Source organism: Panthera tigris, chromosome D3 (assembly GCF_018350195.1).
Source record: "Panthera tigris isolate Pti1 chromosome D3, P.tigris_Pti1_mat1.1, whole genome shotgun sequence".
Classification (NCBI taxonomy): Eukaryota; Metazoa; Chordata; class Mammalia; order Carnivora; family Felidae; genus Panthera; species Panthera tigris.
This window is the reverse complement of record NC_056671.1, coordinates 75,043,052-75,058,862: the sequence shown is the minus strand read 5'-3', so window position 1 is coordinate 75,058,862 and position 15,811 is coordinate 75,043,052. Positions and strand designations below refer to the sequence as shown.

General features: G+C 37.4%; 1 protein-coding gene across 10 annotated transcripts in view; it reads right to left on the bottom strand.

Moving 5' to 3' along the window:
* Positions 1 to 15,811, bottom strand: part of WDR7 (WD repeat domain 7) — a 354,382-nt gene that overhangs the window by 311,656 nt on the left and 26,915 nt on the right. For all 10 annotated transcript variants that reach the window (XM_042962008.1, XM_015536841.2, XM_042962015.1 and 7 more), the window contains 5 exons: positions 12,381 to 12,487; positions 10,760 to 10,838; positions 7,251 to 7,425; positions 3,295 to 3,371; positions 2,134 to 2,253 (listed from right to left, as the gene is read on the bottom strand). In XM_042962008.1, coding sequence (XP_042817942.1) covers positions 2,134 to 2,253; positions 3,295 to 3,371; positions 7,251 to 7,425; positions 10,760 to 10,838; positions 12,381 to 12,487 — 558 coding nt within the window. The remainder of the gene's footprint in view (positions 1 to 2,133; positions 2,254 to 3,294; positions 3,372 to 7,250; positions 7,426 to 10,759; positions 10,839 to 12,380; positions 12,488 to 15,811) is intronic.

Genomic DNA, 15,811 nt, shown 5'->3' with positions numbered 1-15,811 from the left:
TATAAAGCTACAGAAAATAAAACAATATTGTACTGATGCATAAACAGAAAAACTAACAAGTTCAGAAACAGATTCTGGTAATTACAGGAACAGAGTATATTATAAAAGCATCACAATAGAAAAATAGATTATTCAACAAATGGCATCAGGAACTGGGGGTCCATCAGGAATAAAAATAAATCGGATCTACATCTTGCAATTTACACAAAATAAATTCCAAATTGAATATTCAAAGGTATATAAAGTAAAAATTATACAAATATTAGGGATAATGAAATAAAAAATTTTTAAATCTTAGCTTATGAAGAGCCCTTTAGAACATGTCACAAATTATATTAGAAACCATAAAAAGAAGGAAAAGAAAAAAAAGAAACCATAAAAGATGATAATGTAACCATATTAAAACAGAAAACTTCTTTTTGGCAATAAATATCTGGAAAAGTCGTTCTAGTAAGTTACTAGTGCTACCTCAGTTGTTTTACTATGCTTTTCCCTGATGGTTAATGAAGCTGAGCACCTTTCTAAATTTATCATCCATCGGCTTCCTCCTTTCATGAAACGCTTTTGTCCATTTTCCTACTGGATTGTCTTTTTCTTCTGTTCTCACATGATTGTAAGATGCTTATTACGAACACACGAGAAACTGGTATTAGCACTGCCTCTGGGGAGGACAAGGAAAAGTACCAGGGGAAAAGGATGTATACTTTTCACTGTGTCCTCTTGCACTCTGATGTATTACCATTTACAAGTGCTTTCAATTTTAAGACGAAGGATCCCATGGAGCTTACTGTAACTAAGCAACTGCTAGCTTCTCCTCTAATCTGATTCCAGGACAGTAGCAGTGGCAAGGATAAGGTTAAGGTAGGTACCACCGGCGGCCCTAGTTGGTCTGTCGCTACCAAGCCGGTGCCCTCTGAGGCATATCACTTGGTGGCGATGAGAGCAGCCGCTGCAGTCAGGCCGTCTGAGTTGTAACCCAGCAACTCCACTACCACCTGTACAACCTTAGTCAAGCTTGCTATGTCCCCAAGCCTCCAGCCCCTCACCTACAAGATGGGGAAAGTAACAATCCCTGCCGTGGCAGACAGCCTCCAAGACTGTCCGGACCTGGTACTCATACCCTTGTGCAATCTTCTCCCCTGAGCACAGGCAGGATTTTGTGACTTTCTAAACAACTGAATGTGGGAGAAGAGAGGAGACTGCAGTCACCAGATCAGGTGGGTCTTGGCTACAATTTCTCTTGCTTGTTCAAGCTGAGGGAAGACCGTTCCCAGGCTGTGAGAGGCCCCCATGGCAAGGAACTGATGCCTCCAGCCAAGTTAGCTGGACATTAAGCCTTCTAACCACCAAGTGAGTATGCCTGGAAGCAGAACCACCCTAGGTGATTCCTAGAACGCGACTGTCATCTTGGCTGACACCTTGACCACAGCCTGTGGGAGACCTTGAGCCACAGCACGCAGCTGAGCTGTGCCCACATTCCTGACTCACAGCTGGGGTGGCGATACATGAACCAGATGGGGGCGTGATGCATGTTTACTGTTTGAAACTGCCAAGTTTTAAAGTAATCTGTTATGCAGGATTAGGTAACTAATAGACTTCCCTTCAGGGAGTTGTGAGGATTAAAAGAAATAATGCAGGGAAAGCTTTGAAAACTATGCTAGGCACAAGTGGTCAAAACATGCTGGCTCTTTTTCTATTATGGAAATACTGAAGTCTTGCAATGTGGAAGTAATATACTCCCGCCATCAGTAGCTCAGAAGTGATGCCAGATCCAAGAAAGCAGAAGGGAACGGCAACTGGGAATAACAACAAAGACGGGTCAACCTGCAGAAAACTCATCACCACTGCTTATGTTGCACTGAGAAAATAATGACTGAAACAGTAGCAAAGGGAAGAAATTAAGATCAACAGAATAATCATTATTCCGAAGCATTCTATAAACCAAAATACAAAAAGATAGCTATATATAGCCAAACCCCAACACCTAAAAATTTGATCTCAAAATCACACATGAATTCCAAATGGTTAAAATATTCTTGCACCAAGCTCTTCCTTATAATTATCTTTGGAAGTCTGATAAACCAACACCTTGAAGGGTAAAAATACAGCTTCTTACTTATGTAGTTATCTTACCCTCCAATATTTGGAGCACACAACCAAAAGCGATCTTTGTGTGAATGCACAAAAAGAAATGCTTTGGCAATTCTGACAATAAATTGGTTTGGATTCCTCCTCAAATATTGGCTCAGTATCCTGAAAAGAGAAAGATTTATAGAACTTCAGGAATGGTTTGGTTGTTGATTAAAATTATCATACAATGATAAAACAGATAAAATGAAAGAAAGACATCACTTGGTATATTCATCATTTTAGCCACTTATGTGAGAACCAAGATAATAAAAAGCAGCAAAGATACACTCCAAAAATATCTGGGCACTATGCCTTGCTACAAAGCTATTCAAGATTAAAACACTGATGAGAATCAGAGTGTCATCACTACGACAATAACAGATGATAAAAGTTTGAGTTGATCCTAAACTCTGTATCTATATGTCCTTGTGGGTTAAAAAAAAAAACAAACAGAACAAAAACTGATCAATTCCTCCAGGTCCTCCCAAATTCAACGTGTAAAGATTCCCTAGCTGAAGAGATTAGCATCAATACTGTCAGAATATTGATCTGCCTTTCCTACTGACAAAAAGTTACAAGGAATTCAAGCCCAAAGAACAGAGAGAGAGAGGAACTAAAATTGGCTTCACATACTTTTTGTGTTGGTTTACTTTATTTTTTTTTCCCCTCAAGCAAACTATCTTTTAACTTTAATAGAAGCAACCGAGAAAAATCCCAGCTCTTCTAGGTTTCTCTACTTTATATCCTATGCAGTATGTTTCTCTATTTCATGTCCTTGACAGAACAGATGTCTGCTATCAAAAGTGAAAAACATAATGCACTTACAGAGACGGCAGAGTAGGGGAAGTTCTAATACTATGGCAATAAGGCTCTCGAAAAAGAATAGCTTTGTCCTTGCGCTTTAAGAAAAAAAGGGAGGGGCGCCTGGGTGGCTCAGTCAGTTGAGCATCCGACTCTTGATTTCTGCTCAGGTCATGATCCCAGGGTGGTGGTATCGGCCCCACATCAGGCTTCACCCTGAGCGTGGAACCTGCTTAAGATATTCATTCTTTCTCTCTCATTCTCTCTCTCTCTCTCTCTAATAAAAAAAAGAAAAAAGAAAAAAAGGAGGGGCCTATCATCACTAAAATTGAAGACTCTGTAAGAACAGAACATTTGCCTCACCTGCATGCCACTTATTTCAGAGGTGACAATCCACACCTTCAAGATGCCCGTCACTGAAAGGGCTACCACAGTATCCTCTAAGTAGAGAGGGACGAAGAAGCCAAGGTTACACACATAATATGCTTTCCTTCTAAATAGTAACATGGTTCAAGTTAATAAAATTAAGTAATAATGCTTTTCAACTGGCATAAAAACATAATTCGATATTTCATGAAAATAAAAAACAGATTTTGAAACATAACAGTTCACAAATTTGAAAGTCAAGGAAAAGTTGTACACAGCTTGAATTCTTTTATTTCTGATCAACTAGCTTTTAATAATTTCAAATGTTCCTGATCACTATGATTACGTGATGACTTAATGAAGGTTTATTCTTCCAAATTCACAATTTGTAATTACTTATCATGGATGAGCACACTCAATTTCTTGAAGACACACATTTCCTCACTTTCCCACCCACCTGCCTGCCTTCTAACATTTTATGACACATTACACCCTCTATAGACTGTGATCAAGAGAAGACATGATATAAAATCTGAATTCATAAGCTTCCAGTAAGAAGCAGTCATAGCTCCATGACAGCATAAATAACTTTGTGAGCAGAGACACTGGAAATCAGGTAAATGCAGGCTCCAGAAAGAGGGAGATATGTGTTAAAATCACATTTTCTTCACTAACCAATGAACTATGGGTAATTTAAGTAATCTGTCTTAAATTCAGTCTGTTTATCTGTAAGCAAATACATGTCCTCTGCAAAGAGTGAAAGTTTGGCCTCCTCCTGGACAATTCCGATGCCTTTTAATCCTTTGCGTTGTCTGATTGCAGAGGCTAAGACTTCCGATACTGTGTTGAGTGACAGTGGTGAGAGTGGACATCCCTGTCTTGTTCCTGACCTTAGGGGGAAAGCTCTCAGTTTTTCCCCATTGAGGATGATATTAGCATTGGGTCGTTCATATATGGCTTTTATGATCTCCAGGTATGATCCTTCTATCCCTACTTTCTTGACGGTTTTTATCAAGAAAGGATGCTGTATTTTGTCAAATTCTTTCTCTGCATCTATTGAGAGGATCATGTGGTTCTTGTCCTTTCTTTTATTGATGTGATGAATCACATTGATTGTTTTGCGGATATTGAACCAGCCCTGCAGACAAGGTATAAATCCCACTTGGTCGTGGTGAATAATTTTTTTAATGTATTGTTCGATCCAGTTGGCTAATATCTTGTTGAGGTTTTTTGCATCCATGTTCATCAGGGAAATTGGTCTATAGTTCTTTTTAGTAGGGTCTCTGTCTGGTTTTGGAATCAAGGTAATGCTGGCTTCATAGAAAGAAGCCATTTTCCTTTCATTTCTATTTTTTGGAATAGCTTCAAGAGAATAGGTGCTAAGTCTTCCTTAAATGTTTGGTAGAATTCCCCTGGAAAGCCATCTGGCACTGGACTCTTATTTTTTGGGAGATTTTTTATTACTAATTCGATTTCCTTACTGGTTATGGGTCTGTTCAAATTCTTTATTTCTTCCTGTTTCAGTTTTGGTAGTGTATATGTTTCTAGGAATTTGTCCATTTCTTCCAGATTGCCCATTTTATTGGCATATAATTGCTCATAATATTCTCTTATTATTGTTTTTATTTCTACTGTGTTGATTGTGATCTCTCCTCTTTCATTCTTGATTTTATTTATTTGGGTTCTTTCCTTTTTCTTTTTGATCAAGCTGGCTAGTGGTTTATCAATTTTGTTAATTCTTTCAAAGAACCAGCTTCTGGTTTCATTGATCTACTGTTTTTTTTTGGTTTCGATAGCATTGATTTCTGCTCTAATCTTATTTCCTGTCTTCTGCTGGTTTGGGGTTTTATTTGCTGGTTTGGGGTTTTATTTATTTCCAGCCATTAAGGTGTAAGGTTAGGTTGTGTATCTGAGACGCTTATCTGCAAGCAAATACAAATGAATAACAACAGTACCTAGCTTAATGGGTTGTTATGAAAATTAAGACACACCCCAGGTATAAGCATTCAGCATATTAATCGAAAGGAGTTATTACTTTTATTAAAAAGAACCATTTGCTGTCTTTAAATAAAAACCTCATCATATTAGACTGTTCTCTAGGCAAGGCAAGGCCCTGGAACACAGTGATTACATGTCCTGACACTGTACAGAGATGCTCTAACAACTGTTCACATGCCCGTCAATCCATAGTAAAAGTGGAACATCCTAGCATATCGAAAACGTTCAAATATCCACAGACTAGAATACTATGGCAAATGCAGATTAAAAATTACATATGCTGCAACATTATGATAGTAACATTTACTGTGTATGCACAGCACCAAAGCTTTCATCAAAGTTACATCCTATCCTGTTCAGACCACAGCGAGTTCATGTGGAAATAGTGCAAAAATTTAAAACAAACGTGCAAACTGCTTCTTTAATTTTTTTAATGTTTATTTGTTTTTGAGAGAGGGCAAGCACAAGCCAGGGAGGGGCAGAGAGAGGGGGTGACAGAGGATCTGAACCGAGCTTTACGCTGACAGCAGAGAGCCGGATGAGGGGGCTCAAACTCACAAGCCATGAGAACGTGACCTGAGGCAAAGTCAGCTGCTTCACCGACTGAGCCACCTAGGCACCCCAAATATAGTCCTTTTTTCAAAGAAAGTGTTGATTGTAACTAAGATTAAGGGGAATGCACTAACAAGGAGCTCCCTATTGCCTGGAAAATGAAGAAGTTGAAGGTTAAAAAAATACTTTTCACTGCTGTGTTCAGAAATAAAGCAGTAATTCTCCAATAGGCATTAAAAAGCCTCTACGTGAGGGGCATATGACTGGCTCAGCCAGGTAAGCATCCAACTCTTGATTTCAGCTCAGGTCATGACCTCACGGTTTGGGAGATCATGCCCCTGCATCAGGTTCTTTGCTGGCAGTGTGCAGCCTGCTTAGGATTCTCTCCCTTTCTCTCTGCCCCTCCCCTACTTACACACTCTCTCTCAAAATAAACAAATAAACATTAAAAAAAAAAAAAGCCTCTACGTGAGAAATTCCCACATTAAAGAAGTCTGTTCAATTTTATTTCACTGAACATCTCCCTAATATATTTGCCTGAACCCTCCCTTTTCACTAATACCTATTAACACCCTTCAGAATCAACACTCTTTAACGAGCCTCGGGAAGTGCTGCAAGCCCATCCATTCTATGTCCACAGCCACTGCTGGACTTCAGATCTGCACCAGTCACCTGGGGGTACTAAAACCATCTCCCACCTAAACCATTCTCAACAATGGCACCAAAGTGATGTCTAAAACAGAAGTCCCTTGAAGTATTATCATCAGACACCGCCCAACATCGAAGGCCAGGGCCAAAAAGCTACAGCTCATGAATCAAATCTAGCCCACTGGCTGTTTTTGTAAATAATGTTTTCTTGGGAGCGCCTGGGTGGCTCAATCAGTTGGGTGTGTCCGACTCTTGATTTCGGCTCAGGTCACGATTCCAGGGCAATGGGATAGAGCCTGCTTAAGATTCTCTCTCTCCCTGTGCCCCTCTCCCCCACTCATACTCTCTCTCAAAAAAAAATTAATTAAATTAAATAACATTTTATTGGACCACAGACAGGCTCGTTCACTTATGTACTATCTATGTGCTTTTGTGCTACACTGGCAGAACTGAAACACACATCATATGGCCTGCAAAACCTACAATATTTAGTATGTGGTCCTTTCTAGTACAAGTCTGCCAAACCCAATCTACAGGACTAAACCCAAGTTCCCTAGCTAGCACACAAGGTCCTCCATGATCTGCCCCACCCCCGCCAACTCTGCCAACCTCTGATGCCCCCTCTCCTTCCCTCAAACTTCTTGTTTATGTATTATGCTTACGGTTTGTATCACATACGATGCATTACAAAACTCTACAGGAAACCGCCCGTCACGTCAGGGTACTGAAGTTCCTAAAGGACGTCACACACTGACCTTGTGTTCGATGGGATCGAATGATACTCATGGAGCTAATCCAGTCTGGAGAGATCTTTGATACTAAGGAGTATAACACCTCAAGGCTGGTGGCATCCACAACGAGGATTTCAGGGTAGTGGCCATGGCACAGAAGCCTGCCTTCTTTCTGATTTCCAACAGAAAACTGGTAGAACTAAAAGGAAAAAAAGTGTTAAATATTCTCCTTTACTTGAGAGACTTGATTCATAAGCCCTCATCAAGCTTGTCATGGCGCTCAGTCTCTCCAGTAATATTTCCAGACACAGACTACGTGGTGCAGATTATAAGTTTCTTATATATACACATATTCTTATATGTGTATACACATACATCCATCAGGTTACATTAGTACTTCAAAATATCTGACAAAAATTATTCTTTTCCTAAAATCCTCCCTTTTGAATTCATCATAATTCTTCGTGTTTAATCCCCCATAGCATCTAAAAAAGGACTACTGAATGAATTCATAAAACACCTCAATACAGGGGCGCCTGGGTGGCGCAGTCGGTTAAGCGTCCGACTTCAGCCAGGTCACGATCTCGCGGTCCGTGAGTTCGAGCCCCGCGTCGGGCTCTGGGCTGATGGCTTGGAGCCTGGAGCCTGTTTCCGATTCTGTGTCTCCCTCTCTCTCTGCCCCTCCCCCGTTCATGCTCTGTCTCTCTCTGTCCCAAAAATAAATTAAAAAAAAAAAAAAAAAAAACGTTGAAAAACACCTCAATACAATCAGCTTTTACAAAGCAAAGTAAAAGGAATCTCTTCACAAAGCAAAGCAAAAATATGAATTTTAACTGAATGGGAATAGGTGGGTATAGACTTATAATTACTAGTTATGACCAAATAAAATGTATTAGATGATTGCTGTTCAAACATATTATAATCAGCAGTGAATTCCGATTAATCCAAGTGTTTTATTTCAAACTAGAGCATGAGACAATCACATAAACCATTGTCATAATGCACATTTATACTCTGTGGAAGAAAAATAGAAGAACCAACACAATCATGACCTACATGTTACTCATTCCAAGAATAACTCAAAAGGAAAAGATGGGTTTCCATCAACCAAAGAGCAGAGGAAGAATAACTATCAAAACAAGACCAACAACTTATCAAAGGACCTGTCTCCCCTTAGCTTCAAAAAAAAAAAAAAAAAAGTGACTCTTAGTGGAATGATTCTTGTAGAGAATTTCTAGAAGGTGAAATCTAATATCCAGACTATTACTTCCCAAATGATTGGATCTTATATGAATTACACGGGGGCAAGCTAGACTGAAAACAAAGGGCACTGCTATAACCACTCCACCATCCACCACTGGGGAAATAACTGAGAAACCTGGGTCCAGTCTGCTCCCACACTCATTAGTCCTATTCTCAGGTTCAACACTGCATGCGAAGGAATATGATCTTTCCTCAACTATGGGGTACCCTGTATAAGAAGAATTACAACTTCTTACACAAAAACACTGATCGTGGAGCACATTAACTAAGGACAAGGCAGCATCACTAAAACTCCAAGAGGGGGGTCTAATTAAATGCAAACAACCCCAGAGGGTATCCCTAGATCTTAGAAGGTTGATCCAAAAACACAACACACAATCTGGAGGTCTCAGGACTGCCAGTCACTCACATGTGATCATGTGACCACCGGTACTCCTGACCCATTAAAGGGGAGGGGTGTCAAGGAGGAAAAGAGGGGTGCAGAGAAGCAAACTTTGGCAGTATCCACCTAACATCAGCCGGGACAGACATGCGCACTGTAGTCACTGGAGAAGAGCTCTCTCCTGGGGGCGGGGATATTTTATTAGACTTGCCGGACGAAATGCTTCCCACCTTTTGCTTTCAAGTTATACTCCCAAATAATCTTCTGACCACTAAAATTTAGCTTCCTAGACACTTTCATACTAGCAAAGAAAGTACCCTGAATGGAGAAACAAGTTTTCCAAATATTATGTGATAATTTAATAAGTTGGCATTTCCTCATGGTTTCAGTACGCACCAATATTATCAAGGTTTATCATTTCTGCTTATATAAACAAACAACTTGCTCTGGACCTGAGAGGGTGAAGATCACACAGGGATCAATTGTCACACACTAGTGAATCAGCCAAAGAGCATCTTCTACTTAGAGATAGATAGCTGCCAATTTAAATACAGGGTCCAATATGGGATCTGATAGATAATAGGTACTAAAACTATGTTGAATAAAGATAATTTTTCCTAAAATGTAAACCAAAACTTTTTAAATCATGGAATTATACAATAATCAAAATATTGATATTCAATGAGCTCAAGACATTTACATATAATTTTTCAATAAATTATCTATAAAACCACTAACTGGTATATCATTTACTATCCCTTTTCTCTATATAAACCCTGATGATTCTTCATATCATAAAAAATAATATAGTCCCCTTAAAGAAAAAGTAAACATCCTAACAGCATTGAAGAAGCAAGTTTTAAAAGGTCTTCACCAGATCACTGTCAAAAAAAAGACCTTTATAAATACACAAACCGCCACCTCAGCCCTAAGTAGTTTTCTACGTATTTCACTGCTTCTCTAATCTTTGCTGGCACAAGTTTTCTTTCTCAACAAATGACGGTATTCACTTGTTTTAAAGGAGGCAGTATGATGTAACAGAAAGAACAGAAAGAGAAACCTGATTTCTGATCCTGGGCCAGGAATGACTCACTGTGAGACTAGGGCAAGTCATTCAATCACTCTGGGTCTCAGCTTCTTTACACGTAAGAGAGTATACTCCTACTTGATTTGGAATGATGTGGGGAGGACTAAATGAAACACCATAAGAGAAATTCCTATACGATATGTGCTCAGTTCTCCCTTCCCTCTCCTGCCCCACTGAGAACACAAATCACATTTTCTATAGACTTATGACTTTCCCAACACGCAGCAGGGTAAATGAGGCATAAATTGAAGCACAAAGAACTTGACAATTATGAAAGAGTAAGAAAGAATACCAAGAATGTAAGTCAGAAACTATAAATTCCTACATAAATTCTTGTGTAAGGAAGGCATATGAAATCGTCATTTCTTCAACAGAGTAAAAACGTCAAAAAATGTACCCAAGGGCCAATTGCACAAGCAATAAACAGGATATGATCTGTAAAGTGGGTCAATTTGTGTCAATCATGAATGGAGTTGTGAAGGCTTTAGCATGAAAGAATTTCATTATTTAGGGTCTAGAGCACTGAGCCAATTAGTGAAGGGGCTCTCACTGGGGGAACCAGGACGGCCAGAAAGGGCACAAGTGGCTTACCCTCCACCTTTCCCCATCAGTCACCTCTACTTACCCCTACCATACCATCTGATGAGGAATACTTTCACTACCCCAACTGTGGTCTTGTCCTATTCCTCGTCTCCACCCATTTTTCACTTAAAAATATAGGCTCAATGTCTGAAAAACCATTTAATTGCATACCTGTAATAAGTTGTGTTGACTTGGACAATTATAGAAATAGATACTAACCTGTATGCCTGTATGTGTGCAGGCTAATTTTGTAAATTCAATACATCTGCCATCATTCACATCCCAAAGACACATCTCTCTATAAAACAAAATAATAGCTAAATTTAAATCTGATTTTTACAAGCACTGTCCAACTCTGTAGTATTTTAAAATAAATATTCCACTAAAACTGATGTATGCCAGAAAAAGTAACGTATAGTCATTATTGCTGTTCGTGAAAAATTCTGGTCCTCACTCACCATCCCAACCTCCCCTCCAACCTGACCACTCCCACCTAAATCCACATTCTTTCTGGGCACATGGTAGGGCTCCACTGCCTGGCTCCCTTTTGGTTGGGAAAGTCATGTGAGTAGTTCTGGCCACAACTGATGTGAGGGCCTCAAGATCTCTCTTTCTCATCTGCCTCCATTCCAGACAGTGGCTGCTTCTGACAATGGCTGCTCCCTCAACCTCAAAGTCACAATAATAACAAAGCAGAGCCCCAAATGACATATGAGGGTCAAGTGACAAAAATAAGAAACAAGCCTTTAATTTAAACCACTGGAATTTTCCATTGGTTATGAGCACAGCTAGAAAATTTAGCCCAGCACAAAACAAAAATTAAAGTCAACTGAATTCCAAACCTTTGCAAGTTAAATGTAATATTCCAATTTTGGTTCTGTATTTATTGCATAAGCTTTATCAAGTGCATACCAAAAAACAAAAAAGGGGGCTCAAATTTCAAACTAAGGATACAACATTCAAAATTAGAAATATGTCATGATCTTTGAAATACAAAGAACAACATTAATAAAAAGCAATGGTGCTAATATTCTTAGGGCTTTCTTCAAGATGACCTTTCTTAGATCTCACATGGTGTGAAACAATTTTTCAAAGGATGCTCAATCTTATTTAGAATATGCATGCTAGTGTGAATTACCCTTTAACTGTCCAAAAGGGATTATTTTTACCTAGAGCTGCCTCTTCTTGTTTCAAACAAGTTACATAAGGTTCTTTTCAAATTCATAAATTATGGGGGGTGAAGGGGAGGGAACAACTTCTTAAATAATTCTCTTCCAGGTCCCCAACTCTCTTCAATAACATATTATGTATATAATTTTCTAAGCACCAAAAAAGTTTTAAAAACGCCTGTGAACCCTACAACTACTATCTAATTGCCTCTCTCTCCAAAAACAAGTTATATTCTAAGACTCAGGAACATATATAATTACATAAGTATATTAACATATATGACATTATATGAACTTTGCATGATTTTATCTTCCAAATTTATTTTAGCCTACCCATCATTCAGGTTCTTTAAAACTCTCAAAGTTGTCTGCCAACTCAGTAAAGATACCACAGAGATTAATGATCAGGCTTTAACTTTTAAGCTATTCTGAATTGCTCAAGAGCAAGGCAAAAACATAATCATAAATTATAATAAAAGTATTATAAAATCATTAATAAAGAAAATTCACAATTATAAAACCATATTTTAAGTATTGTTAAGTTTAGACAACCTAAGAATTTATTTAAAAGATACTTCACCAGAAAAAAAAAAGCTTCCCTCCTCACTAACACACCGGTACTATTTGCAATAAAGACTTATGAAGAAAAAAGTGAATACAAAAATACTTACCCACTTTCAGACGCACTCACAATATACTGTTTGTCAGTAGAAGCACAAGCTTTAGACAAACAGGTGATTGAGGCTGTGTGACCAAACAACAGTGCTCGAGGATTAACCTAGAAATACACAAGTATGTTGATGCAAGTATCAAATTTTTAAAAATTAATCTTTTTTTAGGAATCCTGTTAAATATAAATATAAATATAAATATAAATATAAATATAAATATAAATATAAATATAAATATAAATATAAAATACAGACTTGATAAGAATTGCTCAGAACACCAAAATCTAAAAGCCACAAAACAGTGAATCCTACCTATTAAATGCTCAACAGTCACCCCGCCAGGTAGTTCTAAAGTCAAAACTGGAACGACCAGTAACCAGTAACACTGTTTGCCCAGCATCCTACAGAGAACGACAGAGCTAGGAGCCAAGCGGGCAGTCTTAAGCACTAAGTTATAGAGAACTGAAAAATCAGGTTAAGAATGTTGGTATATAAAATAAAGTAATTTAACCCCACTTATTTTTTAAGCAGTATGTTCACTGACCTGAAAACACATTTAGAGTCTCTAGATTGACACCATCGAAACTCAAAAAATAAGAGGACAGGCACCCTTCCAAATGCTGATAGCAACATTAACTATCAGCAACTAAGAACGACCTTCACAGACTAATGATTTAGTAACAACATAGTGCCTCAGAGGAAGGACGGCTTAATACCCACTATTCTAAACTAATCTGGCAATCAGCTCCCAAATTTATCTACTTTGTACCGAATGTTACGTTTACTGCAGGTAACTTCAGGGCCTTAGGTTATTTCAAAATATATTTTTTAATTAAATATTTAATACATACAAACATTGATAACATCTGCATATGCTATAAAGAACACATCCTAATTTATTAGTAAAGCTAAACTGTTCAAAATCAAATATCTCACAGAAAGAGTACAGACATTGTTCTATAGTTCTGATATGTGGCAATGGAAGAGATTTTCCAAATAAAATTCATTTTAGTTATCTTTTGTATAATATAATTAAGAGAAAATTTTAATCTGTTTTTTCTTTAGTTATACAATATGCATTTTTTCCCTCAGAGGCTAAATTTTTATTTTAATTATTTAAGAATCAATCATTGTTTATAGTTACGAAGGGCCTAGAACATTTTCCCATACATCAAAATTTTTCTCACACATCCAACCCCACCTGCATACAGAGATTCAGTAATCTTCCACTAAAAAATATGCTCTTGGTCAATTATTTAATTTCTCCCAAGAAAATCAACTTTACCAATAGCTTTATTTCAAATGTACATGGCTTTGCTGGAAAATTCCACTTTCAGCCAAAACAAGTAACTAGAATTGGACTTTACTCCCACCATAATCTAGAAAAATAAACAAAAATATTTGAATGAAGCATAAAAATCACATGATCATCTCAGTGGGGCAATAAAAGCTTTTGACAAAATTCAATATCCTTTCATAATTAAAGACTCTCAACAAATTGGGTATAGAAGGAATGTACCTGTTTTATAAAAGTTATATATGACAAGCTCACAGCTATCATACTCAACAGTGAAAAGCTAAAAGCTTTTTCCTTTAAAATCAGGAACAAAAATATTCACTCTTGCTACTGCTATTCAGCAGTTACTCCAAAGCAGTTAGGCAAGAAAAAATAAAAGGCATCCAAATCAGAGAGGAAAAAGTAAAATTTTTCCTGTTTGCTGCTGATGTGATCCCACCTGTCCTAAAGATACCACTGAAAGACTGCTAGAACTAATCAACAAATCCAGTAAAGTTGCAAGATACAAAATAAACATACAAAAATCAGTTACATTTCTATACACTAACAACAAAACATCGAAAAGAGAAATTAAGAAAGTAATCACATTTACAACAGAATCAAAAAGAATAGAATAGTTGACCCTTAAACTAGAAATCTAAAAAATCTAGAAAAAGACTCTACCAGAACCAAAAAGGAATATAGTACAGTCACAGTACGCAAGTCAAAATACCAAAAAGCAATTGTATTTCTAAATAGTGACAATGAACATTTGTAAAATAAAACCAGAATACATGGCTGTGCCACCCACTGTCATATGAAAGCAGAAAACAAAACAAAACAAAAAAACAAAAAACAAAATGTGTAAATGAAACTATATTTTTTACTTCATAAGTACAAAGTTAGCGAAAAAATAGAAAAGTTTTAAGATAATATTTTCATAAATCAACATGTGTCTTTAATGAACAGAAACTTATTCATTAAAAAGACGTTTTCTGGAGTTTAAAGAAAAAAAAAAAAAGATGGCTTTAAGAAGTGGCTCTGAATGACTACCAAATGGCAAGCAGAGGAAGAGTAATCATCATACACAGATAATCATCCAAAAATACAGCTATGCCTAGTATCAATGCCAAATCACAACTATAAGGTCTTAACATCAAGAAACTACAAGAGAAAATAGGTATTCATATAATCAAAGGAAAAAATACATGGTATATTTATACTTTTTCTTTACCTCACCATTTTCCATAAAAATTTAAGTTAAATCATACTTATTAACATTTCATACATAATCAGTACAAAGAAATATCATAAAATAATCTGTTCAACAATTCATAAAGACCATCCATCCTCAAAGACTACACAGTTCAAAAGTGACAATTATTACGTTATCAGTGGCAAGGCAAGATAACTAGAAATAAAAGATGCGATGTGTCAGTTCTTTTTTTTTTTTAATTTTTTTTTTTAATGTTTGTTTATTTTTGAGAGAGAGAGTGCAAGCAGGCGAGGGGCAGAGAGAAAGGGAGACACAGAATCTGAAGAAGGGTCCAAGCTCCAAGCTGTCAGCACACACCCCAATGAAGGGCTTGAACCCATGAACTGTGAGATCATGACCTATGCCAAAGTTGGATGCTTAACGGACTGAGTCACCCAGGCACCCCTGTGATGTATCAATTCCTAAGAGTAAACAGTAAGATCCACATTCTAATCTGAGACCTTGAGGCTAGTTCATTCTGTAGTTAGCCATCATTCAATATTCCTTTATTTTTAAATCTCCTTGAACTTTTTTTTTCTTTCTACTACCTAAGATACTATAATTACCATTCACTAAATAAAACCTTATTATGTGCAAGTACTGTGATAACTGTTTAATATGCATTCCTTCACAGAATCCTCAACCTTGTGTGGTACACCATATTTTAAATGTGGCAAGTCTTAGGCTCAAAATGGTCAAGTAAACTGCCCAAAGTCACAGCGAGATACTAGAGCAGCCAAGGGTCAAGCCACGTTTGCCCAACTCCAAAGGCCAAGCTCTAACCATAACGTTTTACTTCTTTCTTCAACAATGAGGATGATACTATTCTCAGAAAAGATCTGTTTTCCTAACAGAATGGAAGCTTTAAGAAGACAGGAATCAGTCTCATAAATATCCTGT